At 47.0% G+C, this 27,988-nt stretch overlaps 1 protein-coding gene and 1 long non-coding RNA gene across 2 annotated transcripts in view; one reads left to right on the top strand and one right to left on the bottom strand.

The window, feature by feature from the left end:
* The window catches only part of TBC1D5 (TBC1 domain family member 5), a 354,778-nt gene that overhangs the window by 313,496 nt on the left and 13,294 nt on the right, over positions 1-27,988 (top strand). Inside the window, exons 21-22 of the mRNA XM_040963401.1 lie at positions 5,836-5,999; positions 27,272-27,371. Of these exons, the coding sequence (XP_040819335.1) occupies positions 5,836-5,999; positions 27,272-27,371 (264 nt within the window). The remainder of the gene's footprint in view (positions 1-5,835; positions 6,000-27,271; positions 27,372-27,988) is intronic.
* On the bottom strand, positions 5,945-11,495 carry LOC121144842. Its single transcript, XR_005881916.1, has 3 exons — positions 11,452-11,495; positions 10,528-10,659; positions 5,945-6,855 (listed from the first exon to the last, which is right to left on the bottom strand). It is a non-coding gene; the product is annotated as an uncharacterized LOC121144842 (long non-coding RNA).

Genomic DNA, 27,988 nt, shown 5'->3' with positions numbered 1-27,988 from the left:
ATTCTAATGCTGCCTGGCTTGCTCAGAATGAAAAGGCTGTCAGAAGGTGCTCCTGGCCGCCCGCTCCCCAGACCCGCTCACCTCGCAGCCCCCATCTCTCTGCTTCCTCGTGATACAATTCCAAAGAGATGGACGCTGGCAGTTGGGTCGGGAGAAGATCGGTAGACCGCCTGACCCTTTCTAAACTTCACAGTAAAACTGGGACTGTGGGCGGGAGAACTCATGTTCCCACAGGGGCCCCCCCCAGCAGCCCCGGTGCCAGAGGGTAGAAGCTGAAGCCGGGAGGATTGCCTTGGCAAAGGAGGCAGGGTGGGGGCAGAGAGAGGAGGAAGCGGGATTTAGGGACCTTTTTGCCAGGGCCCAGACACTCAGCCTGTCAGCCCAGCTGACCCTTCCCGAGGCACACTCAGAGTGCGCTGGCAAAGTCACTCAACATGCATCCTGAAGCAGCAGGAGGTAAAAGGCAACCAAGATATTGTTGGCAGCAAAGCCTTCCTATTTACGTTTAGTAGAAGCCAGCAGAGCTGGCTTTGGGTCCTTACAAACCTAAACCAGTCACTTGATGTGGGGGTAATAAGGGTTACAAGCTTGTCAAGATGACAGACAAGCCCCAGAGCACCTGCCCAGTTTGGCTTGGCTGAGGCCCCACCCATTCCGTGTGGGGCACCTTGCAGGTGAGACCAGGGCCTCCGCGAACTGAACGCGCAAAAGGCAGGGAAGCCCCGCCTGATGCTTGCTCCCTGCAGGACCCCTGACCCCTGACCCCTGACCCCCTTCGGACATTCCCAGCATTCCCTGGGGATGCCACTTACTTAAGGGTCTGAGTGTCGGAGTTCCGTGCTTGTTGGTGAGTTAGTTTTCTGTAATGGGTGTTTATGTGAGCGGTGGGCCAAGCTGTTTGATAATTGTGCTCCTGATTTGAAGTTTGATAATGCAGAAATGAATTTGCTGCAAACTACCCGTAGTATGCTCACAGCAAGGGAAGGTTGCAGAGCAGAATGATGGCCGTGGAAAAAGCCTGTGAGCTGCTCTGGGGGAACAGACCGCTTTCCAGTTCCTCCCCGGTCTCGTGCAGTAAATAATGTAAAAGCTAATTTATTAAGGCAGGTATTCTAAAGATTTCTCCCAGACACATCATTACTTTATTTTTTTATGGTAGCAACAAAATGTAATAACCTTCATGCTGTGGAAAGCACTTGGAAGTCTCGACTAGTCATTGATTTACACCTGCACCGTTCAACACAGCGTCCCCCGGGCAGATGGGCCGTGGAACATTTGAAATTAATATATTATGATGTTAAAGTAGGGGCTGAATCTTAACGACTTAGTATGGAAAAAAATAAAGGTAAACCATATTAATTTTTTTTTATTGTGACTACCTGTTACAATGTGAATGGTCCGACAAGCAAAAATTAACTCCACCTTTCTTTTTAAAGTGTATTCTAGAAAATTAAGATTGTATTGGTGACTCAGCACTTGTGTATAGAACCCTCTTAAAATACTTCCCACCCGATATGACCGTGGCCACGGCCCCATGCAGCCACGGGGAGAGCAGCTCGTGTCCACGGCCTGTGCCCTTGGTGATACAAGCGGAGACAACTACAGCCTGACCGTCAGCTACTTTCAGTTCCCATGAAAAGCCCTCTCAAAATACACATATCCTAAAGCTGCCTAGAAAAACCTGTCACCAATCCTCTGGGCCGCCCTGAGTTAACTGTCCTTTGCAATTAGATGTAGTGACATATCACTAGGTTTGAGTAAAACGGGGTTAGTCTTGATGGAATTACGAGCTGTCTAAATAGCTGTGTGTCCACACTGAGCTCGGTGTTCCTGTCAACTAGCGGAAGGAGACGAGGGAGCATGTGAAGTTCCAGATATACATAGGGAGCCAACATCTTACAAACATCTTACTACTACAGTGATTTCTGATTTTCTGACAGCTTCTCAGTAAGGTAAGAAGTGTGTGTATAATGATAAAAAAAAAAAAAAATGAGTAGTAACCAGCCATAGTTAAGATCCAGAACCAAGGAATAATTCCCTGGGTGTGTAATACTTTCAACATGGACTCAGTTTGCATAAACTAAGTTAGCTTAGTGAGATCTTATTTGACAATATTGGAAGTTCTTTTTATAAAATAGAATTGTATGTATATTCCCAGCGGAATTGATGGAATTGTAATTTTTGTATTATACATTTTACAGAAATAGATTAGCTATAGATATGTGTGTTTCGTGCCTTATTTCAGAAGGTCTTCAGGGCAACTAAAGTTATATAAAGGGTGGCGGGGAGGGGCAAGTTTCACGAGCAGTGAAGATCATTACATCTGAGTGCAGCGCATGGCTCCACTGCCAGTGCCAGCTTCATGCCAGTGCACACCCCGGGAGGGAGCAGATGATGGTTCAAGTACTTGGGGCCCCGCCACCACACAGAGGCACGGGCTGAGCTCCCGGCTCTCTCTTCAGCCTGGCCCAGCCCTGGCTCTCCCAGGCATCTGGAGCAATGATGGGTAGAAGATCTGCATCTGTCTGTCTCTTTCTGCCTTTCAAATCAAGAAGAATGCCAGCAGAAGGTCTGACCCAGCTCGGTCACTGCTGGAGACTCTGCTGGTCACTGCTGGTCACTCGCATCAGAAAGCTTGCTTGGGGAACATGCCTCTCCGCTTTGGGCTGACTCAGCTTCCTGCTCACGTGCTCCACAGAGGCGGCGGCTCAAGGACCTGGATCCTAGAGCCCACAGGGCAGACCTGGGCCACGTGCCAGGCTCCTGGCTGCAGCCTGCCCCAGCCCTGGCTGTTGCAAGAATTTGGGGAGGAAACCGGAATGTGCTCTCTCTCTTTCTCATCTTTCAAATAAAGTGAAGTAAATTTACAAAAAATAAAATACTTTTTAAAGGGGGTTTTCTACCCTGTTGTTTAAAGAATCTAGTGCATACTTGTGCTCATAGCAATTTTTTTTTTTCATTTTGGAAGGAAATGCATAAAAATGTAGCAGGCAGTCCACAAAATTCGTACTTTTTGCTAGAGTATAAAATTGAAGTGATTCTACGTGGAATTTTAGGTTAACACACACACACGCTGTCTGTGTCAGCCTTTCTCTCCTCTCACGTGTGTTATCACGCACGTGTTCACTTCCGGAACTTAGAAAACACTTCTCCGTTCAGTTAGGACCTTCACACAGCCGCTCGCAGCGTTAGAGCAGGAACAGCCTCGCTCATCATCGGAAAGCATCCGGGCATCGCGCTGATGTTCCCCCTCCATCAACCAAATAAGGAAGTAGGTGGATACAAGATAGATCACGTGACAATTACATTTACACGCACATCTGCGTGTCTGTGTGGGACTTCTCATTATATCCATTCTGCAAAGATGAAGGGCGACAGGTGCTCCGCATGGGTTCTTTGATTGCTAAAACTCCTAGGAGAAGGAAATTTTTGAATTTTTCTCTACGTTTTAAAATGCACATATTGTTCGACAAAGGTCCATTTGGATGAAAGCGCCGTGCAAAAATAGCCAACTATTTGTGCTTAAAGATATACCTCTCTAAAATGTTAATTTAAGTAGAGAAGCCTGAATATCTAGATTAAGTTGTTGGGGTTTGCTTTTGGAGGAGTCATTCTCATGAGATGATTGATTATAAAATCTGAACTGGACCTCGATGCTCACTGAAAATTATCGGCACGGAAATGCTTTCCAGTGAGAGGAGGACGGAGCTTGCATTCTCTTTTACATCAAATTCCCCAGAACAGTGGAAAACCCAGCTGGAATCCCAGGCCGCTGCTCTGGCCTCACCCTGCCTGGCTGTCGTGGCCAGCTGTGGAGGAGCGACCAGGCCTCTCACCCCATTCTCTCTGTAACTCTATCTTTTAAATAAATGATTTTATGTATGTATTTTAAAAGACTTCGGCATTACCCATTGTGGGTTGGACTTTTCGGGAAGTATAAACCAAGATGTAGTAAAAAGTACAAAAGTTTTATTGGGAAACTATACCAGTGAAGGGAAGAGATCAGGGAACAGGATTGGACGGAGAGATGGCGTCAGACATAAAGGCAGTCTCTCGGCGCGACAGGAAACTGCAGGCAGGATTTCCTGTTGCAGTGCTGGCTGGAAGTGGGCAATCCTTTTACCACCAGTGCCCCGTGGGGAAGCCACCTGAAAAGAGCATGATTGTGGTTCAAAACCTGAGGCTCATCTCAGACAGTTAGAAAAGCTGAAAGCTTTCGGCTCGCCCTATTCCTTGAGGCGGCAAGCATTCCCCAGAGATGCTGTCTGTGCATCTCCTGTCACCCCAGGGAGCAGTGGTAGCTCTCTCCTGCGAGAAAGATTGTTCTCATTCCCCGTGTTCTGAACTCTTGAAGGAAAGAGGCTCAGTGTGACCCGCGCATGTCAGATGGGAGGAGCCACAGTAGGACAGAATTGCCTTCCAGTTAGCGACTGTAGACTGGGAGCAGCGCGTTATCAGGCCAGCTATAGCATCGTCATGTTTGTGTGTGACGATCCCAGATCTGAGAGGACTGTTCTGAAGGATCTGCCATTCTGTGTTGATTCTCTTCCTTCCTCCCTCCACTGTTGCTTGGGCTGTCCCTGACTTCACCCAGGGACCAGCCTGTGGACTTAACTCCTGATCCTTTCCTCCCCCCTCTGTCGACGATCTCATTTGGTCTCTAATCTGAGTGCCACTGCTGTACAGATCTACAGCTCGTATTCAGACCTCCCCGCTCAAGTCCAGTCCAGACTTCATTCCTCGCTGCCTGCGGGACACAGCTGGGAGGATATCTGATTGGGATCTCAAAAAAGCAGCACCTGTTCTGCTTGCCTGCTTGTTCCCAAGCTCCACGGCTCCCCCTCCTCCCGGCTGTAGCCACAAGGTCAGGCCTCTTGCTGTTCCCTGATTGCACAGGCTGCAGAGGGAAGCCTCATCCGGCCACAGTGCCGGTTCTTGGCCAGCTCTGAATGTTTGTTCACAGGTCTGTGCCTCACTAGCCTCTCCCGCGGCCTTCCAGCTTCAAATTGCAGCACCACCCTCTGGCACTCAGCTCTCCTACCATCTCCTATTGCTCCACCACGGTTATTAGCATCAAAAACCCTCTCTGTTTTACTAATATGTGTGTCGGTCCTCCCCACGAAGGCAGCTCCGTGAGGAATGGGATCTTGACAGCTTCAGTTTCTACCCTGTCCCTGAACTCAGAAATGTCTGGCACTTAGCAGGCCTTCAGGTACTGATGGCTGAAAGAAGGCTGGGTACTCCCCAAGGTCATTGAGAACTGCCACCTCGGGGCGCAGTTGCACATGCAGCCAGGGCTCTGTGCTGCTTTCTGCAGCCCCTGTCCCTCCCATGGGGCTCCCCAGAGCCCTTGCTTGTGGTTCCAGATCCTGTGGGCACAGAAGGCACAGCTGGAGACATGTGCCCCTGCTTTAATGAGGGGACCGATCTAGAAAGAAGCCCTGGGGGCATGCACATGTCCGGCTTCTAGATTCTATGATGCACTAAGACTGAAAGAAACTCTTGAAAATTTTGTTGAAAGATTTGAACTTTTTAACTTTATTAATATGTGCAGTGAGGGACACTCCAGTAATTTAAGCCATTGATTTGTGAAAACAAAACGTTTCGATTTTTTGTACGTATGTGCATGCAGAAAATTACATTGTTATTTCATTGCTTGAAAAAGATTGCCCACTGCTTTGATCCATGAAATTGCATGCATCTTAGAACTCCACAGCATCACCGTACTGAAACTGTAAATAAGCTGGTGTCATGTTCAATCATTTATTGCTAGCCGTACATCCGGTACCTCAGTGCAAGTTTCTGATGTTTCATCATTGCCACTTTTTCTTACAGAGCAAAGTTCAAAAAACATCAGTTCATCTCCAAGCATTGAGAGTTTGCCTGGAGGAAGAGAATTCACTGGCTCTCCACCGGCCCCTGCCACAAAGAAAGACTCCTTCTTCAGCAATATCTCTCGTGCCCGCACACACAGCAAAACCGTGGGCAGAAGAGAATCTGTAAGTGTGTGAGGCTGGGTGGTGGCTGCCTTGGTGGGAAGCGCCTTCAGTAAGCCCCCAGCTGATGGAGCACTAAACTGAAATGAATTGTTTTATCCGGAGCATCTTAATTTTATTATTATAATTCCGTGGTATCTAATGGCTTTGATCTGTATTCCACTGGAAAAAGATAGCCTCCCTTTGAATAAGTTGAATCTTTATCAAGTCCCTGTCCTCGTTTCCCCCTGGCAGTTGTCTCCTTCAGAGCCCGCGCTTTCTCTCAAATGTAACAAGTAGCGTTTTCACCAAATGAGAGATAATGGTACTTAGAACAGACCAAACTGGTTCTTTTCCAGGTATTCCTAGAAAATTACAGGTAACTCTTTTACTGTTTGTTTAAACAAGTTGTACAAAAAGCATTGAGGTAATGAGGTTTTGCTAACTGCATGTAAGATCCTTTGTGTCATAAGACTCCACTTTGAACCACATTGCATAACAGCTCAGGGCCCCATATTCCCACACGGTGAACTCTTCTGTCCCCTGCAAGCGCATGAAATGCACCCTGCAGAGGGACTTGCCTGGCTGTGGTGGACATGGTCTGAAACCAGAAAAAACAAGCCCACTGTGAAGCCTTGCTGGCACACTTGTCTTCTTGGTGCTTCAGCCACCTCCTGTGCAAGAAATAACATTCATTCAGATGCCATCTAGTAACAGGAATATCTTCCGAGAAGTGTGTAAGTTTGTTGTTCTGTAAGCATTACACAAAGTAAGATGGCTACAACATCACTGAGACGTATAATCTTTTGTTGTTGTTCTTGTTAATTGTCTTGAGAGAGACAGGATTCGCATCTGCTAGTTCCCCCGATGCCTACAGCAGCTGGTGTTAGGAAAGAAGCAGAACAAAGAAGAGTGACATGTGAACTCACTACAAGAACAAGTTTACTCAAGGGGATCAACCTGAGGGGCACCCTCTGCCAGCATGCACACAGGATGAACACGTGGCGGAGGGCTGGAATGCTCCGACCGGCTAGGTTGACATAGCTGAAGGCAGCTGAGGAGGGGAGTGTTACATGGGGCTGAGCTTTTCACGGGGTGCAGGTGTCTAAGCCCTCCTTGTGGCAGGCTAGTTACTTGGGGAGAAAATAGATCTTCCGAACGGGAGACTTGGAGGACCTGGGATCTATTCCCAGACACACAGGCAGGCTCCTGTAGTTGAGCTGGTCAAGGGAGAGGCCAGGAAAGATGTCTGGCAGATGCAGACAGGTGGGGTTGGGCTGGGTGAGAGAGAATGCAAGAGGTTGCTTGGTGTTTGCTCCATCAGTGCCAATTCCGAGGCCAGAAAGGGAGATGGAGCGCTGGTCCCTGCTGGGTCCTGCCTGCTGCTGGGAGCACAGTTGTGAGGCTGGCTTCTGTCATGATCAGATCGCTGGGGAAGAAGAGCTGCGCTGTGATGTTCCCGAGACATGGCTTGGGACACAGCAACCATCTGTTCCCCTAGGAAGGTTTGAAATATGTTAATGATACATAGTAGGAAGAAAAGCACCATGATTGTAAGGATAAAAGCACATAATAGAGACATTGCCCATGGTGGGAAAGACAACCAAATGAGGCAGGGTTATTTGGGGATTAGATTGCAGTAGCATGCATTTTATGCACTCACTCTCTTCTCTCACCACACTCGATTTATTGGTGTAAAAACAGCACTCTTCACCCCAAAACAGGCAGAGTCCTCCGAGTTCAGTGCTGAGATCTCATCCCTGGCGGTTAGAAGGCCACTGCCTGCAAGGAACCCCCTGATCCCAGGGCTGCGGCAGTTGCTGTTGTTAAGCTACTCCTTTCTTTTCGGAGAATGAAGGGATAAGTCTGTGGTTTTATTTGCTTTTTCTGCAAAAATCGCCAGCCTAGTTTCTCCTGTCCCCAATCCCTACCAGGACACCCAATGAAATGGCAGGGGTGGGCCCACACTCTCCCCTGATGCGCTAGGTCAGACAGATGTTTACAGGAGAGGACCTGTCAGGCTGGGCAGAGCAGGGCGCTGGCCTGAGGCAGAGCGAGGGTGAGTCCGTGATGGCTGTTGTTTCGGACACCTGCCTGAGGCTGAAAGCCTCATCCGACCAAGTGCGGGATGTTCCGGGGAGGCCCTTCTGGCCTTATCGGGCACGTCTGGAACCAGGAGCCCACCAGGCTCTGTCTCAGCCCTCCGTGGTGATTTCCCTGAGTCACCTGTCATACACATTCTCTCCCATTCCCCTGTGCCCGGTGCTGTATACCCGGGGCAGCCGTTTCCCTCACGCGCTCACCCCGCCATGTGGAAGTAGAGCACCCCGTCAGACTCTTCCCCTCTGATCCCACCAGGACAAAGGGGGAACAGGAAACCCAGAGTGCAAGTTCCTGTCCAGTTGGTGGGAAGAAAGTTGTATGACCTAGTTTTTGCAAGAAAGAACACTCCCGTTTTGTTTAGCGTGTACATGCTGGTAAGGAGCTGTGCAGTGGAGTTCACCTGACCTGCTTCTAGCCCAGGCCTCCCTGCCTCCCGCCCTCTGCCTGTGCAAATCCTGCCCGCTGTCAGCGTGTGGGGCAGCAACCAGTCTGGCATCTTCAAGCTGAGTCGGTGCAGAGCAGGGCCCCTGTTCAAAACAGTGTCCCAGCAATGTGGCCTCTCAAAGCCCACATTGTCTGTTGCCATCCAAGGTTTTGTGTGCATGGCCATCTAGAATTTCAGTCTGGAGAAACCAGTCTGACAACAGGTCAGACCCAAATGACGGAGTCGTTATCAGAAAGCCTAGGAAAGGTGCTATCCAAACCAGGAGGAAGCTTCCCCGTTGACAAGTAAATGGAAACGGATAAAAAGGCTTGCTAGTAATCAGGCGGGTGTGAAGGCCTGGCTGAATGTATGAGGCCCAGTCCCATCTGTCATTTAGATAGAGGGAGAGAAAGACAGAGAAGAAGATCTCCCATCCAATGATTCACTCCCCAAGCGGCCACAATGGCCAGAACTGAGCCAGTCCAAAGCCAGGAGCCAGGAGCCTCCTCCGGGTCTCCCATATGGGTGCAGAAACCTAAGTCTTTGGCCCGTCCTTGACTGCTTTCTCAAGCCACAAGCAGGGAGCTGGACAGGAAGTGGGGACTTTAGCTACTAGGACACCACCCTGGGACCCCGCCATTCATATGTAAAGTTTTCAGGAAACCTGTATTTACGGACATTTGTTAAAGAGTCTTTTTTATAAATCCTATTGCATTTTGAAAGAAGAATATAAAACTGTGTGTAAAAAATATTTAAATAACCATAGTTAAAATTAAGAGCATTTGTTGACTATGCACAGGATTTGGGGACAGCTGTAGGATTTTGTAAACTTTTATGTCTTGTAGGCCTCTGGGCCTTTTTCAAGAAAATACTCATCATCATAGCAACATCATGAAGTATGCTTCATTAGACTTTTGCTAACTTTTGAATATTGGTATCATTAGCTTTCATATTATCATTACTTAAAGTTTAATGTCATGTCGTATCTTGACAGTACCCTTAATGTAATCCAAACAACGTAATTAGTCAGTGTCTCTAGAGACAGGAGCCATCTTTGACATTTCCAGGAGCCCATGTGGAAATATCAGAGTCCAAAGAATTTAGAACTTTAATCTTTTTGAATGCCTGTCAAAGATGCTAAGAGGGCCTAAAACACCTGGTTGGAAATAGGATCCCTTAGCATGAAATCATATGTGTGAGGAGTGGCTGAATATCCCTCGGGAGCTTGATGAGTCCCTGCCATTTCGAGCCCAGCGCCACTTCCTGCTTCCCCTTCCCGCAGCTTGCAGCTTTCCGCTGCTCCGCTTGTCCACCAATCTGCTTGTAAACCCACGCCCACACACTGTGACCTCATGACACATTCCTGACAGCCTCACTCACCAACCCTCGTGGCCCCTCTCCCTGATCTCCACCCATTTACCAATTCCCCGTGGCTCTGACAGTCTTTGTCACCAATCTCTTGGGGCCTTCCCACAGCCCCTACCAACCAGCCCCTTCCAACCCAGGGCCCCTTTGCCCCCTCCAAGACTTACTTGGAGAGCATAAAATGAGTTTTCACATGCGTCCCTTCTGTCTCTCTCCCCATCTGCCTCCGCCCCCATCCCTACCCTGCTGGAGTGGAGGACCTCCTAGGCACCTCACTGCCTCTGTATGTTGGCTGATTGTGGCAGACTTATCCCAAAAAGAGGACTTGGTTGCACGTGAGAGCTAACAACACTTAGGATAATTTAACCACTAACATCAAGTGGACCTGAGAAGTTAGTCAGGTGTTTCAAGAAGAATTCGATTCTCTTCTCCACTCTGACAGAAGACTGTGAGAGTGTGGCTGGACCGAGGGAACGTGGCACGGTGCCGAACAGGCCTACCTGCTGCAGTCACGATGATGGCTTATGTGAGTGCTGCATCCGGGACGCTCAGGTCTCATCCAGTTGCTTCCCAGGCTACCAGCAGGCGTAAGCCTCCAGGCAGGAGATTGGCAGAATCCTCTCTAAGCAAGAGACACCCTCTGACCAAATGCACACTGACCTGAGTGGTCCAGGGATGCAGCCAGTCGCTTCACAGTGGGTCTCAGCATTTGCCAGTCCTGTCGTGACATATGCCTCTGAGCCTTTTGGTTCACACTGTTCTTCATGGATGCTCAACTGAGGGTCACAGACACTGGACGAGAGCATCATGAAAACAAACAAAAAAAGCAAGTGGAAGAAATAAAGTTATGCAGGACAGAGAGGCTCCTCAAAAAATACAGAAACTTGACCCCAGTACCCACAAAGGGCTGGTAGCAAGACCCTCTGCCCCAGCAAATATCACATTTTAGAGCTGCTCAAGTCCTTTATGTAAATGGCACAGTATTTGCGTGTAACCCTCATATACTCCCTCGTATTCTTTAACTTGTCTCTGGGACCTTTATCACACAACTACAATACTGATGCTTGTTGATCTGCGTTGTGTGAGCAATCGTGACAAGACAAAAAGTCTCCACGTGTTCAATGCAGAATTTATTTTTCCCCTGAGCATCTGCTTGAATCCACAGATGTGGAGCCCACTGCTGAGCAACACTGTCTTTAATTCATGCAGAGAATTTTTAAGAAGAGCTATTAAAAATTAAAGCAGAATGTTAAAATGTGAAATTCAACAGAAAAGTTGGAAAGTAAGGAAATCTTCCCCCGAAGTATGACAGAAACAGAAAATAAATGAGAGAAAATTTTAAGAAAATTAAAGAGCTGACACAAGAGATTCAGAATCTAAAAAATGGGAGTTCCATCGAGAACAAAGAAAATAAAGGACATTCTTAAAAAGTGTAATTGAAGAACTCTTTCCACCATTGAAAACCTGAGTCTCAGGATTGGAAGTCTTATAGAAGGCATTACAGGAATAAAACAAACCTACCAGATAATGTCACTGAAAAAGTTCAGGGGCCCAGCGTGATAGTCTAGCAGCTAAAGTCCTCACCTTGAACGTGCCAGGTTCCCATCCAGCTCCCTATGTGAGGCCTGGAAAAGCAGTCAAGGACGGCCCAAAGCCTTGGGACCCTGAACCTGCCTGGGAGATCCGGAAGAAGCTCCTGGCTTCAGATCAGCTCGGCTCCAGCCGTTGCAGCCGCTTGAGGAGTGAATCAACGGATGCAAGATCTTCCTCTCTGTCTCTCCTCCTCTTTGTATATCAGCCTTTCCAATAAAAATAAATAAATGTGTTATTAAAAAGTTCAGAACTTCAGGAATGAAGCATACCTTACAGACTTGTGGAGCTGAGCGAAAAGAAAAATTTCACATGAAGACTCAGGAGTTAGAATAGCTACGGATTTTTCAGTAGCAACACTGAAAACAAAACCATGCAGAGTACCCTCCAATTTAGCCTGAGAAAATATTATTTCCCGGCCAGATTGAGCATGCAAATGAACTGAGGGCAGAATAAGGCTACCTTCATGCATTAAAGACTAAAAAATATATAGTCCTATGCTCTCACTCCAAGAGTCCACTGAAGGGTGTGCTCCACTACAGAACTAAGTAAGTGAATAAATAAAATGAGGTGTGGGCCAAGGAGGCTGGATGCATGAGAACTGAGCAGCGGGATGTATGGCAAGGAAAAAAAGGCCCCATAATGATCATATAGGGAGACCACAAGAGTGTAGCCCAGCTGTTTAGGCACAGGAAGTAGCAGTCAGCCACCATAGAGCAGATTGGAAGGTTCCAGAAATTTTTCAAAAAAGGTGAAGTTGGAAAAAAAGTGAGAGATTTGTTCACCCAGAGGCAAGGTTGGATCTGAATTGGTGAAGCTCTCTGACTTTCAAATAGATAAAAATAAACACACACACACACACAAATAGACAAACACATTTTAAAACAAAAATAATACTAACATGAAATACTAGGAAATCGGTGACCCCCAAGTAAAGCCAAGTGTCTGATAAGCCTTACGGCTGAGCTGCGACCTGGACTTTGAGAACATTACATTGTAAGCCTACTTACTATTAATCTACTCCACACTGCGTTGTCCCTAGCAGGGGGATGAGATGTGGGCGCTGCGTAGGAAGTGAGAGTGGGCGGGTGAATCTTGGTCATGAGTAGTGGGAAATCAGTGAAGAACGCTCCAGAAAAAGCGAAAAGGAGTGGTATGAGCTAGAGAATAGAGGTAGAAAACAAAACCGTCAGGGTGAGAAGCACTGGCGCGGTTACCCCTGAGGACAGGAAGTGGAGGGTGGGGTTGTGGGAACTGCCTCTTAACCCAGTCTTGTAGAAAGAGTTGACTTTTCAAGTGATGCATACCTAACTCACATTCAAAATAATGACTAGAAATTACAGCAGAAATAGGATGGATTGGCATAATAAATTTGAAGAGATGTCTGCGCAGGGAACACGTGTGTGAGGAAGCGGGCTGAGGGAATAATGCATAAGAAGAGGCATACAAAGGCATGTCCGCTTGCTCTCTGTCATACTTTGTTGGCATACAGATGAGTCTACAACACCAATTAATTTCTTTATAGTGACACTATAACTTAAAATCAAGAAGTTGAGGAAAATAAAACCAGAATGAGCATATCTCTCCGGAGAGACCTGCCACGAACCAAGGTACAGGATGCAAGACAGCATTCAGAGCTGCAGTGTATTACCCACAGGTGGGAGAAAAATCGACACTTCCAAGGAAAAAGCTCATGGTTTTCCACGTGATTTTATCTCCTGATTTTATGAAATTCTGTGCCATCTGCAGTGCACGTGGCCGGCTCTCACTGTTCCGGGCACTTGAGAGGGTTGTAGCTCCTTTTTAACCTGTAACTAGGAGCGTGTGTGCACAGCTGTGCTAGGTGCTTGTGAGTACAGATGATGTATTCTGTTGGCGCTGCAGGGCCACACAGCACCGTGTCAGAGGGTGGAAGCGTGTGGTCTCATAGCGCCTGAGTGGTTTAAGCCCCTGGGCTTGATGCTCATCACAGCGTAGAGTGTACAGTTGGAACGGTTCAGGTTCCTGGCTGGGAAGCTTTGTCCCAGGGAGCCACCTGCTGCCACCAAAGTGAACCAGTGGGCTATAATGGGGTAGCTGCCAAGCTGAGCTCATTTTGCTTTCACATCCAGCTAGTTTCATGTGACACAAGTGGATCCTGTGTTTGTAAAAGAGTTCAAGGGGTTTTTTTGTTTGTTTGTTTGTTTGTTTTAAGTCATCATCATCAGTTTCTCAAACAGGCCCAAAACTGAAACAAAAACACCTGTTACTTTTGCGAGTCCCCTGTGTGTGTATGCATGATAGCTTTGCAATTGCAAGATTCAGTTGATTTTTTTTAAGTGGTCTAGGGCCAAGAAATTGTTACAGCCATTTAGCCAAAGGTTAAAATAACTATTGAAACAGACATCACCAAACATCCCCTAGTGGTAGCTATCCACCGAAGTGTGCTGAAGTCCACTTGTGATGGTGTTTTGAAATGGGTGTACTTACACCTATAGTATCTACTTACACCTGCATACCTGCTTGTCCCTAGTTTGACAAGCAGGTGTAAGTAGGGTGCACCTAGACAAGGGTCATACGTCATAGAATTTGCCTTTTATGTGCCATGCAGAACCCTTCTGTAATCTATAGATTGTCTTCAAATGAAGACGTATCAAATTTCTTGCTGTTAATGCCCCTGTCACAGCCGTAAAAGATAACAAAATTCAGCTAAATCAGATGCAGCAGAACAGATTCAGCCTTGTGAGAGGTGTCTGTGACAGTCATCATTGCAGTTCTGCATTGAAATGTGAATAAACTTACAGGGAATTTGAAAACTTGACCACGTTACTGCTTTTTGAAGACAGGAATGTGTTCATGAAGTCAATTTTTCCTCTGCTTTTTTGCCCAAAATAACCTTTATAGCTCCTTTAATTCAAACTTAGGTTTTAATTAAACTCAGGCTTTTTGTTTTAATGGTGGTTTTGTAAACAGGTTTCACAGCCACCTTAGCATCTTCATGCTTTGATACGTTGGAGACCTGAACACTTGAGGAGCCTGGGAAAGCAAAGCCACAGGAGTGCTGCCCCTAGGCTGCCATGCCCTCTGTGGACCGACACTGTCATGCTGGGCCCACATCCTCCTTCATTTGTCTTCATCCCCATCAGCTCTGGAGAAGGCAGGGATGCCAGATGGCACCCAGGCTGGACACTGCCCAGGGACACAGACAGTGGTTTCGGAAGAGCTCAAGGGAAGCCAGCAGATCACTTTGAGTCTCTGGCCAGAAATTCCTGTGGATTTGAATCATGCTCGACTCAGTTTGTCATTGATGTAGCACTAGCTTCCTTCCAATGACCTTTCTTCAAACTTGTCATGTGTTTATTCTTCCACTGCCACATTGCCTTGAAGACAGTAATTTGTACCCTTAAAGGCCAGTGTGCATGGCAGGGAAGGAACTAAGGGCTTCAAACTGCCCTGGGCAGATGGGGGTCAGAACAGAGGCCAGATTGTGGGGGCAGTAAGTTTGGCCTCCTCTTGGCCCCTAACTGGCACCACCACACTACGACGCAGTGTTTTCTTCCTTTTAAACCTCATCGCTTATTCTTTGAAATATCTGTTAACTCTCCCAGGAAGTCATATTTTTTTAAGATTTATTTTTATTATTTTTTTATTGGAAAGGCGGATATACAGAGAGGAGAGACAGAGAGGAAAATCTTCCGTCCGATGATTCACTCCCCAAGTGAGCCTCAACGGCCGATGCTATGCAGATCCAAAGCCAGGAGACTCTTCCGGGTCTCCCAAGCGGGTGCAGGGTCCCAAAGGTTTGGGCCGTCCTCGACTGCTTTCCCAGGCCACAGGCAGGGAGCTGGATGGGAAGCGGGGCTGCTGGGATAGAACCAGCGCCCATATGGGATCCCGGGTGTGCTAGGCGAAGACCTTAACCACTTGCGCCACCGCGCCGGGCCCAGGAAGTCATATTTTTAATCTACTAGGCCTTTGTTCCAGAAAGAATAGCTTGCTTTACTTCCGCCAAAGGGGTTCTAGGTGTATTGAACCAAGGAGGACAGTTGCATGATGCAGGCAGCCGTTACTTTGGCCCTGAAACCTTAGGGCCCAGGCACCACTTTTTTGATCTCTTCTCACAGCTTAACTGGAGTTGTTATTCCTAGAAAGCTACTCAGAGATGTGGTCTAGTTTATCAGAACTTTTGCATTAAACTCTGCTGTTTGTTCCCCACCAGCTTCTTTCCCCCAAGATGCTGTGTCAGGAATGTGTGTATCTATAGGGATTGCCAGGACTGCGCACCAGGAACCCCCACCTGTAGCATGCTCTCTGTGAAGAGCATACTGTGAGGAGTGACATCTGAAAACCCCTACCATTTGCGACTCAGTACCATTTTAAATATTTGCATCCTCTGGGTTGGCTTCCTTAAGATCCACATGTCCTGCAGGTTCAAATTTTGTTGACTGCCAATCTGCTGTAACTTCCTAACTCTGTTCCCACCAAACCACTGTAATGTCATGGCCCCATACCTGACAGCTCTTTCCCCTCGCGGCCTGTCCCCCTAGTCCCCGCCCATCTACCAGTCCTATCCACCAATCCCTCATGGCCGCATGACACCTCCTCTTGGCCACAAAAAGGGACACACTTGAACGTATGTCTCCTTTGGCGTGCTGCCTCTTCCCCCACCAGGCCCCCCGCCCCCCAATCCTACTTTGTCTTGTCCCCCTTCCCTTGCAGCCCCCATCTGCTGCCATGGCAGGAGACAGTCCTCTTCCCTCTTTGCCTCTGCCTTCAAGCCCACTCCTACCCTGCTGGAATAAAGGACCTCCTAGGTGCCTCACTGCATCTGCTATTTTGACTTATTGTGGCAAACTTATCCCAAAGAAACGTAGCTGCAGAAAAGGCCGTATTCGCCTGAAGCAGAGTGGTCATTTTCTCTACACAGCAGCACCCTTCAAGCCCTGCCTGAAAGGTGCCAATCAAAGAGTGTTTTAGATTCGTGAAGAGGAACCTGCGTTGACTGCAAGATTCATGACCTTCATGTTTCATATTTTATCATGACAGTCATGATAAAATTTTAAAAATTTGTATGGTTCCAATAAAACAGATTAGCATGAACATGAAGAAGAGTTTAGGTACAGTCAGAATAATGATCCTGGAGTCGTCAGCTAGTGTTTGATATTCTGTGTTGGGTTTTTATAATATGATAAAATGGTTGCATATTGCCATGCAAGACTGTTGCCATAACACAATTATTCTTGAAGGCAGGGATCATGCCTTATTCCTCTGAAAATGTATTATACGAATAGTAGCATTTAAGACGTTTGCTGTTCAATTGCATTCCTAAAATGAATTGTCAGAAATAGGGTTTGAGATCTAGTTCTCTGTATAACGATTTTTAGAAATCATTTACAAATTGATTTTGATAATAAATTCTTAAGTTCAATTAAGAAAAAGGAGTAAAAAGATGAGAAAAATATCTCACTTAATCACAAGATTAATACCAGGCCTAGTCACTTCCACTGAGTTCCCCATTCATGCCTCATTAATCTTTTTAATAAGCATGTCTCACTACAAATACATCTGATTACCTTTGTCATAAGTTGTATTTTATTAAGCTAAGTAGAGGGGACTTATGTAAGCTTGACCTTGAAGTAGGCATTTGTCTGTAAAATACAGCTGTTCACAGTGCATTTTGAAAACATGTGAAGGACTGGGGTTGTGGCATAGCATGCCTATGTCACCATCATCCTGTTTAAGTGCCAGTTTTTGTCCCAGGTGCTCCACTTCTGATTCAGCTCCCTGCCAATGTGCTTGGGAACTCAGAACTAGATGACCCAAGCATGTGGGAGCCTGTACCCACATGGGAGAGCTCAATAAAGCTCCTGGTTTAAGGCTTCATCCTGGTCTAGGCCTGGCTAATTGTGACCTTTAGGGAGTGAGCCAACAGATGCAAGAATTCTTTCTCTGACTCTCCTCCTCTCTTTGTAACACATTAAATCAATAAATGTTTTCTTAAAAAAATCAAAAAAGACAACCATCAAGAAGATTCTTTCCAGTCCTGAAAATATTGTGGCTGAAGAATTTTAAAAGCCTTGAATACCTAGAAGATAATGTCGTCGAAATCCCAAACTTCCTTTTTGCTTAATGATGATAACGTCTTTTCATTAGACTTGTTACCGACGATAGCTTAGTGTTTTGGGCACAGTTCTACCAATCAGAACTTCCTTCCAAAGTTGCCTTGCTCACTAGATGTCAACTTTAATGTTAACTTAAAGTGTGACTGTAATAACCCAAAAGCAAACTAGCTCTGTACTCTAAGGAGTTATGGGCCATATTTGGAAACAGGTGAACAAAGCATAAAGAAAATGGACTTGCAAAGTAGGGGTGGGTGGGAAAGCTGCCTCCTCTCCTGCTTGTCCCACCACTCATCGGAGACCCTGGCTTTTTAATCTTGATAGGGCAAAGATGTAACTAAGACGTAGCTTGTACAGGTGCTTTTCCAAGGGCAGTTAGGGAATTGCAAGTACAGTGTGCACCGTGCCAGTGAGGTTTCCTTCCTCATCTAGTGTGTGTCTGTGCGATGTTAGTCCTGCTTAAGGATTCTCTGTTTATTTCCAGTATATTTATTGTGAGCGTGCACAGTTTACCTTGGGATTTGTAGCATATGATCCTATTCTGACACTGTTCTTATCATTTCTATTGATTCTACTTAATTTTTTATGAGCAACTTTGAGAGAAACAAAGGATAAAATAGCTTATTACAGTGGTGAAGTGGCAATAGGCACACAGGCATGTTGCTAAAGGCTAAAGTTTCTTAACAAATCTCACTTATTATTTTGATAATAATATCTCCAAAACGTCAGCCGTGATTTTGAATCCCACAACTTATGGGGGCATCCATTTCACTGCACTCAGGCTTAGAAGCACCTGGGATTCTGACGCTGTCACAGAGCTGCTGTATCCAGAGTGACAGAACAAAGCACGTAGAATCCCACAGCTCATCTGTCGCTTAACGGGCATTTTATAAGTCCTGTGTTTCCAGTAGAAGCAATTGACACCTAGGAGTCTGAATTCACTCTAAATAGAATCAGCGGAGCCAGTGTGTGTCGGATGTGCTCAGGGAAGTTGGAAGGCCATCCTGGAAGCTTGTCACCCCGCTTCTCTTCCCCCACACTGCAGCCTTCTCCATGTTGAGAAGAGATCTTTTGGACGATTACCAAGAACACAGCTAACTGTGCAGCCATCTGTTAACACTGCCTCAGAGCAGGAAGACAGCATCTTACAACCTTCCCCAAAGGCGTGGAAGCCAGACTCCGCAATCAATAGGCGAGCGTGAGGTGGCTGCATCATGCCAGCCATCCACGTTGTGATGCTCTGGCCACCAGGGAGCTGGTCAGCCACACGAACCCCTCGGCCTACCCCAGACCCAGGGAGGTGGACTGTGTGTCAGCCAGCTGCTCAGGTTATTTTTGTGCCGTATTAAAGTTCTACAGAAATTGTTCTAAGATTAATTGATACCAAATCAGAAATGCTGCTTTCCACATAAAACAAGTTTCCAATATAGTGCTAAAGGATCTAGAAGGCTCTCCGTGGAGGGCCTCGGTTCTGAGCTCCTGGAATTCTCCAGGTTTACCTCCTCCGAGGTGCCTGCTGAAATACCCTCCCATTTCACAGAGAAGGGGACTGAGGCATAGGAGGGCGTGGTTAGCCCCATGGACAAAACCGCTTAGCAGTCGTGCCTGAGCAGGGGGAGCCAAAGCATAAAATGGGCTAAGAAACTAAGAGCTTTGTACTGCCTCAATCAAAATGAGAGGCCGCCAAGAACATCTTTTTCTGTTAAAGTTGTGAGCTTCATGTGCCCTGTTTCTAAAAATGCAGTCCACATTCCACATGGCTGACCCATGGCAAACACATGAACTAAGTTAGTCATCTTAACCTGCTGACACCTGAGTTTGAATTGGAGAACTAATGAAAAGATTGCGATTTGCCTTGCAATCAATCAGCCACGCCAGGAATGTGCTGGAAGTCAGCCACACTCTGGTAGAGGAAGATTCGGTGTCTCCCTTGTACTGCACCTCGTGGACTTGCTCTCTGGCTCTTTGCCAGGCTGCCACGGGGAAGAAAGGGCTGACCAAGGTGGCAGTTAGGAGAGGAGCTAGGCTGGGCAGAAGCCAGGCTCATGCCTCGTTGGCCAACTCCAGCTCTTACATGTGCAAGTTTTAAGTGTGTAAATGACAAGGAGGCCGCACTGTGTCATATTCCGCTTGCAGGAAGAAATTAGGAGTTGTGAAGCAGAATGCCATGGAGCTGTGTGTCAGGGCCTAGTCTAAGGACTAGAAACCAGGAACCCAGAGCTTCATCCAGGTTTTTCGCGGGCATGACTGGGGCCTCAGTATTTGAGCCCCATTATCTGCCACCTTCCTGAGCATATTAGCAGGCAATTGGATTGGGAGCTGAGCAGCTGGGACTCAAACTGCTGCCAGTGACAGAAGACGTGCACATTGCAGGCAGCAGCATAGCACGCTGCACCATAGCACGCTGCACCATAGCACGGGCCTCGTTTAGTGTCTCTAAGGATCTATGCTTTCAGTCTACAGCCATACCACCCTGAACGCGCCTGATCTAGGATCTGTGCTTTCCAGGAGTGGAAGAGAGTGGCCATCCCTGCCCCCACACTGGAAGTAAAGCACTTCATCCTGAAAGTTCTGTTTGGAGCTTGTACAATGAACCTTTTCTTTACAAATTCACTTTAACTTTTCTTTCCCACTTGTTGTGTGGAGCAGAGACGTGATCAGAGGAGTGCAGAGGGTCGTTAAGACTGATTTGGAATCGATTTTGGTCATTTAAAGGTATCAACACCTCTTTTTTCCCCCCTTGATAATCCTGCCTTTCTAAATCCTTCCTTCTCTGTAATGCTATTTGCATAATAATTTGATTTTTCTTATTGCAAAAATATGATCCAGCATAGTAGAAAATGCAGGGAAGATGAACAGAAAGATCCTATAATCTGACGGTGTGGAAGCTGCACGCGGGGACTCCTCGGTGCACGGTTTCCAGCGCTTCTCTCTACATGCGTTGTTTTCATAGTCAGAATGATGCTTTACCTGTGGGTTTTGCAACCTGATTTCCAATTTAATATGTGATATATTATTGCTAAATGTTCTCATAGAAGACCTTTTAAAAAAGATGTATGGTATTTGAAAAGCAGAATTAAATAGAGGGAGGAAGAGATCACTAGAGAGACAGGGAGAGAGATCTTTTATCTGTTGATTCACTCCCCTACATGAGTTCAAATGAGTGCAACAATTAGTGCTGGGTCAGACAAAACCCAGAAACTCCACCCACGTCTCCCACATGGCTGCAGGGGGCCAAAAGACTTGGGCTGTCTTTTGCTGCTTTTCCAAGTGTATTTGCAGGAAACTAGATCAGAAATAGGGCAGATAGGACTTGAATCACTGCCCATGTGGGAGGCAGCAGCTTATCCCACTATGCCACAATGCCACCACCCCCCCATAAAAATACTGTTTAAGGTGTTATATATTCTATTCACAAATATACCTAAGTCACATGTCATTAGAAATAGAGGAGTAATGTGAGGACATGTGTGTGTGTTTGTGCACTTTGCCATTGAATTAATGGGCACGATCCTGGGAGTTACGTGTTTAAATACATTCACAATTCCTTGGAATAACTTTCCAAGACAATAGTACTGTTTAGAATGATTCCCTGTTTGCCTGTTAAGTATTTCATCTGGGACATGTCGTAGAACAGTCCTCCAGCAATCTAGAGTTCACAACTGTCCAGCCATTCTACGGACGGGTCAGAGAGCTTGGCAAGATAGCCAGGGTTGCAGAGGTGAGCAGTGCTGGCCCAAAGCCTGTGCGTTCTAGGGCTGAGGGTTTGTAGCTCGGCTCGTTCCCCAGCACGGCTGCACCCAGACCCCTTCTCTGTGTGTCCCTCCCACGCCCCTGCGCTCCTCTTCCCTTTTGCCTGGCAGTGTCTTCCTCTGCTAACGCCACACGCACCTGCTCTGGTCTCCTTTGTGCTGTGTGTGTTGCCCTTGTGTGCGGCGTAGCTTCCTCAGAGCATCCTCATCTTCCGACCTTTTCTCCTCGACACTTGCTGTTTCCTTCACTTCCCACTTCTTGTTCCCCCATCTGTTCAAGAAACCCTGGGCGCCTTTCCTGTCTTCTGGCTGCTCTATTTAGCCCTGCAAGTCGCCATTCATTCCTGTGTCTGCTGCTCCTGCACTCTGAGGATGCCCACTGAGACCCTGAGTGGCACTGCACCTGCTGCCTCTCCTCCCCGCTCAGTCCGCACACAGATGCGCCGCCCCAGCCTGTGGGATTTTCCACGACCAAGGTGCGTGTCAGGAACAGTGGCCACAGCAGTGTGCAGGCAATCCTGACCCCTGAAATCTAATTAGCAAAAGGAAGAGCAAGTTACAATGAGTGGGAATGGGAAGTCTTTCTGCTGAGTCTCAGCCCCTGCTGCCCATGACTGCTTCCTTGCCCATGTGCCACGCTTTGCTTCTTCTCCACCCACCCCACCCCCATACACACCTGCACTGTGACCAGCCCTGCCTGCTAAAACGCCCTTGCTCATTTCTTCCGAGCCAAGTCCTGCTCCTCCAATTTTCTCACCCTTACCCCCTGAAAATGGTAGCCCTGCTGCCTCTTCAGAAAACCTACTTTCATTTCCACATTAACCAGAGTTATCCTCCCATCGCTCTGCTGCAGAACCATCTGAACTCTTCTCCGAGCTCAGCTGGACGGCTCTTGTCTTCCCTGAGCTCACAGGGGTCAGAGTCTGTGTTTCATTCATACTGTGCTTCCCACAAGACCTAGCAAAATGCAAATACACGTATTGAATAGATTCATGAGTATGTAAATAAATAATGAGCTACCAAAACAGCCCCTATTTCTAACTCAGTAACAGCAGAAAGACAGTGCAGCACTCAACAAAATTGGCATATAAAACGCATACATGATAAACACTGGAGATGTATAGTAATCTAGGAGAAACATGAAGATTCATCAGCTATTCCAGCGGAAATGATCGTGGAAACACCAAGCAAATTCAAAACCCCAGTTCTTCAGATTATTTGGTCAGAATGGAAACCCATCAACAATACCCGAATGCTTTTGAAGGAAAATAATGAAGTTAGCAGGTTAGGACTGGAACTCAGTGTTACAGTTGTTGAATTCCCTTGAAGGAAACAGACATGAGGTCACTTGTTGGAAGGACCGTGGTAACTGTGCATAAGAAAGAATGTGTGCCTAGGGGAGAGTTGGGAGCAATGGGCCGGGAGACTCAGGTTCTCACAGCTGTCTGAACTGGAGCATACGCTTTCAGAGATTGTGGCTCACAGAGCAGGCCATGTTTCCTTTAGGAGATTGTGAGAAAATCTACCACGTAGATTTGTTGAGAGGATTATGTGTGCTGATCCATGCAAGCACCGTGTCTGGCATATTATAATCACTCTGACAAGACTAGATGCTGGCTGCTGTTCTGATAGAATGGCCCTCTCCCTCTTGTCCCCTGCAGAGTCACCAAGTGCAGTTGGCAGTGTCGCCTGCCATGGTCTACAGGTGGCCCTACCTGCCGCGACTCCCCGGCAGCTTCTTCCCTTGAGTATTAATTTACTACCCAGAACTTAAGACACTGATGAGTTCTTAAGCCCTAATTAATCTTTCTGTGCTAAGACACATGGAGTTTTTAAAACCAGAAACCAGGGTTTTCCAACAGTGAATCAAACCCATGTACTTAAAATCCATTGCACTCTTTTTGCCTGGCTATGAATTTTTAAAAACCAATCACCGCTATTGAGAAAGACTTCATCTTGTCTGTACTCTTCTTTTGTTCTCCCACCAGTTCTGCCAGTTAAGGTTGAGGGCAACTAAAAATTAAGAAAATTGGGGGCCAGCACAATGGTCCAACAAGCTAATTCTCTGCCTGCAGGCAGTGGCATTCCATAGGGAACCAGTTCATATCCCAGCTGCTCCACTTCCAATCCAGCTCCCTGCTTTATGACCTAGTAGGGCAGAGGAGGATTACCCAAAGCCTTGGGACCATGTACCCACATGGGAGACCCACACAAGGCTCCCGGCTCTTGGCTTCAGATCAGCTGAGCTCCAGCCATTGTTGCCTTTGGGGGAGTAAACCAACAAATGAAAAATCTTCCTGTCTGCCTCTCTTTCTTTGTAATTCTGCCTTTCCAATACAAATAAATAAATCTTTAATAAAAAAAAAGAAATTAAGTAACTTGTCCAAGATTGGACAGCTCATAATTGTTAAGACGTAAACCAATTTGTTTCTACTCCAAAACATATATGCAAAATAAGTATAGTGAGCATTTTTCTTCAGTGTTGTATTTACACTTAAATATTACCAAAAGACAATTAGCCAAGCTCTTATTTGTGCTTGTGGGGACCAGTGTAATGATAACCAATGGATGATACTGTTGCTGTTTAAAGCATTGTTAGTTAGAAGCAGTGTGGAGCTTGAGAACCCAAGATAGAAATGTAAAATTAGTTCCACAATTTTAGAAGCTTGGTTCTTGGCTCTCTTTTTTCTGTGATTATGTAACATAGCAAGGAATAAATGACAAGCCACCCCGTTGCCTTTAAATGATTCTATTTCTATTTATAACGTCTGAGTGATAGATCGAGGCTTGAGGAACATTCTAAGATTAAGCAAAACTCCAGAGGGAGCGTATATTGGACCTCCAGCTCCCATCTGGAAGAGGTTCTTGGCCACTCAACTGGCTTAAGCCAAATAGTCCTCTTGCCTCAGGCCGCAGGCGCTTTTTAAATAAGCTTTCCTTTGAACTAGAAGGTTTCAGAGGCCACAAGTTGAGACAGACTTTGCAGCAGGGTTTACTTGGGTTTAGGGCTGGCAGGATGCTCTGTAGTCGCTGTCATCAGAGCCTTAAGCGAAGTGGCAACTGTAGTTTTGGATCCTCGGCTGCCCTGCTGTGGGCCGGCCAGTACCCTTGCACAGGTTGTCACCGCATGATGTAGGGGGCCCCAGTCTCACCATCCTCTTCATGACAGCGATGCTCCCACTCAGGCCGTAACATGTTGTAAGGAGGAAGCCCACTTTGAGCCACAGCCTTCCTTCCAGCTGCCCAGCGCCTCACCCCTTTCTGCTCTGAGATGTGTCCTTTGAAGTTCCTCCCTCCCAGCTTTTGCCAAGAAGGAAAATTGAACTAAATAGAGCTGTTTAGGAGGGCGGGAGAGAGCGAGTGCTAGGGATTAAAGCTCCCAGAGCTGTTGGTATTTCAAAAGCTAATCCGAATGAGATGCATGCATGGAGTAAAATGGAGATGTCTTTAAGCCAGGAGACATTGCAATCCTGGTGCCCTTTGTCTGCCCTTGGCTGGCAGCACTGTAGTTGGTAGGCACATGCAAGGAGGGGGCTGGTCTCTATCCTTTCAGAGTCCTGTCAAACCCTAGGGCCAGCCTAGACTCAGGAGGCTTGGGCAGTGGAGGGGGCGGGAGGCTGAGGCCAGGATTCCTAGAGCACTGGTTCCTTCATGGTGAGACTTCTTTGTACACTGACGCACCTCCCAGAATCTTTACAACCTTACACCATTTTCTTGTTGCAGCTTCCAGTTCCAGTCTGCTCCTTGGGAGAAAAGCCTCTGGCTGGCATTCTCCAGACGGAGCCAATGTCAGGCACAGAGTCAGGGAGTGTTTCTTAAGAGCACATGACTTGCTAAGAGCGGTGCCAGAGCTAGAGCGAAAGTTTCCTCATGCCGCGTCCCAGCTGAGGGTTCTTCCCAGTCTACCACTCTGTCAGTTATCCCTTGCAACATCACAGACCACTCCAAAACATGGTTCCTTAAACAGCAGCACTGTTGTTTCTCATGAGTGTAGGGGCCAGGAATCTGGGCAGGACCCTGTTGGGCTGCGCTTTTGCTCCACACGCTGTTGTCACTTGTTCTCAATCCCTTGGCTCCCCTGAGCTAGGTGGACAGAATGACCAGGAAACCTTGATTGGCTTGCCCAGTGCCCCAGTGCCCCTCCATCTGCGCATGCTCCTTCCTGTCCTGTGGTCTTGCCTGGACTTCTTTCCAGTTTGGCATTTGTCATCGTCTAGTGAAAGCATAAGTTGGTCAGCCTCCTGAACTTGCCCTGCATTGGCACAAATTAACTTCTGCAGCGTTTTCTGGACCAATGCCTGTCTAGATTCAAGTGGAAAAGATATTCATTCTGCTCCTTAATAAGTGAAGCAATGTGCATATTCAGAAATGGAAGGGAGTGATGGTTCTTGGAAGACTAATCACAGCCGTAGATGATCAACAAATGACATCTTTGTCAAATTCCCATAAAACAGGCACATTTGTGCCCATGTGAAAACTTAAGGGGAAAAAGGAACAGAAAAATGATTCCCAGCCCGAGGAGTTATGGAGCCTCCACGTAGTCCCTTGATTGCCCCTCAGCCAAGCTTCTGAGGCTTTAGTTCAGATGTGTACTGGAGGGGCGGCTGCCACAGGTGGCATGTGCACAGAACCCAGTCAGTCATCCTGCTGGGGAGATCAGTCAGTGGCTGCTGAGCTGAGTCTGTTCTGTGCTGAGTGTTGCCTTGCATATTCCTAAGGGCTGTTCTCCAGCCAGCAGTTAAAACCTATGCTCTTCAGTGCTGCATTTGTGTTAGAATAGAATACACCTGCAGGCAACCTTCAACTATCAGTTAGCAAGTACAGGTCCTTGCTCTACAAGAAAAGGGATGTCTTAGTCGAGCAAGCATCTAAGTAGGAAAAACAATTTTAAAAAGATTTTATTTGGAAATCAGAGTTACAGAAAGAAAGGGGAGAGACAGAGAGATTTTCTATCTCTTAGTTCACTTCCGTAATAGCCTCAGTGGCAGGAGCTGGGCCAGGTTGAAGCCAGGAACCCAGAGCTGCTTCCGGGTCTCCCACAAGGGTACCGAGGCCCAAGCTTCTGGTCCATGCCATCTTCTGCTACATTAGCAGGGAGCTGGATTGGAGGCGGAGCTGGGTCTCGAACCAGCACTCATATGGGACACTGGTGTTTCAGGTGGTGACTTTTCGCGGGCACCACGATGCTGACCCCTGGAAAACCCATTTTCTAGCCCGCCCCCACCCTGGCAGCAGTCTGTCTTTGTTGTCTGCCTAACTTAGTTTTAAATTTCCTTAATGATGACGATCATTCTTTTGCTCTGAGAAAAATACTCATAATCTACATTTCATTGGGAAAGTTTTTGTGTTTATTATATTTTCATTTAGAAAACAAGACTTTTTACTTCTATTACGGTTAGATTGTCTTTTACCACTTAATTGTTCAAACCACAGTACTTATTCCTAGAAACAAACAACCATCTAAATTCTTTAGTGCCGTATCCAGGGAGGAAATAGAAGCAAAGCTGTTTATAGGCCGTTGGGCAAAGCTTTTCTAAGTGCTTTGGGAAATCTCACGTTTTCAGAGATTGTCATTGACTCTCAAGTTATGAAATTTGTCTTACATGAGACAAAAGTTTTGGTCTCCCAAATGTGTTTGTAAAAGAAATGCAATGTTTTTGTGTGCCAAGTATAGTTGACTGCACTACAATCCACGCTACTAATTTGTGTCACTCAATAGTTATTAGCGCCATCTTGCGTGTTCTTTCTGTGGGGTCCTAAGTGTTCGCGCCCACACAGGCGCAGAGCTAGGATTCAATCAGGCAAGGTCTGGGTGGTGCCAGTGTGGGCTTGTTTTTTATTTGCTGTTTGTTTTGTCTCTGAAGAAAGATCGATCATGCCTCTTGAAAACAGCCAAGCCCATTTCGAGGCCTTGGAGGATTTTATTATAAAAAGAGTTGTCCTTCTTTTTTCCTGTCATATTAGGAAGAAGAATTAGAAGCCCAGATTTCCTTTCTTCAAGGACAACTGAATGACCTTGATGCCATGTGCAAGTACTGTGCCAAAGTGATGGACACCCATCTTGGTGAGTGACCTGAGCGGCCCAGGCCCAGGCGCGGCCATTCCCGCAGCTGCGGCTCAGCCCTGTGCTGTGAGCTTTCTGCACGGCGTTCCTCTCCTCCTTGCAGCAGCCCTGTAGAGGAAGCGTTATTGTCACCAGGTTAGGCAGCAGAGTTTAAGGAGACATCCCAGCCAGAAGCCTTCTAACTGCCCGCAGGTCCTAGCCATTACTCTACCTCTAACAAACGCCTGTGTGCTGCAAACCAGGCTGGCATGCCGAGCTCTCAAAATCAAGTGCTCAGCCTGTCCGCGGTGCTGTTGCGGTGACAACATCCATAATGCTGACTTCACTTTTAAATTCTGTTTGTAACCAACTGCCAACGTGTATGGCTTCCTCTTACCTAGGACTGAACCTACATTCTAGGAGCTAGCCAGGTTTGCACAGGAATCACCTGTAGCTTGTCCCAGAAGGTCCTTAGGCCGTGCGGAACGTTCCTGAAGGACCGTGCTTTGTGTGAGAGACAGCCTCGGCTGGGCCATGGTGTGTACTGCCCCTTGAATGTACTTGAGTATCCATGTGTGTACTGCCCCAGTGAGCCCATGCCGCTTAAGGCTTTCGTTGTGAATCTGCTGTTCTTGAGC

The sequence above is a fragment of the Ochotona curzoniae genome, unplaced genomic scaffold (genome assembly GCF_017591425.1).
Source record: "Ochotona curzoniae isolate NIBS_2020 unplaced genomic scaffold, NIBS_Ocur_1.0 contig_1302, whole genome shotgun sequence".
NCBI lineage: Eukaryota > Metazoa > Chordata > Mammalia > Lagomorpha > Ochotonidae > Ochotona > Ochotona curzoniae.
Note: the sequence above shows the minus strand (reverse complement) of the source record. Positions and strands in the feature narration are given on the sequence as shown.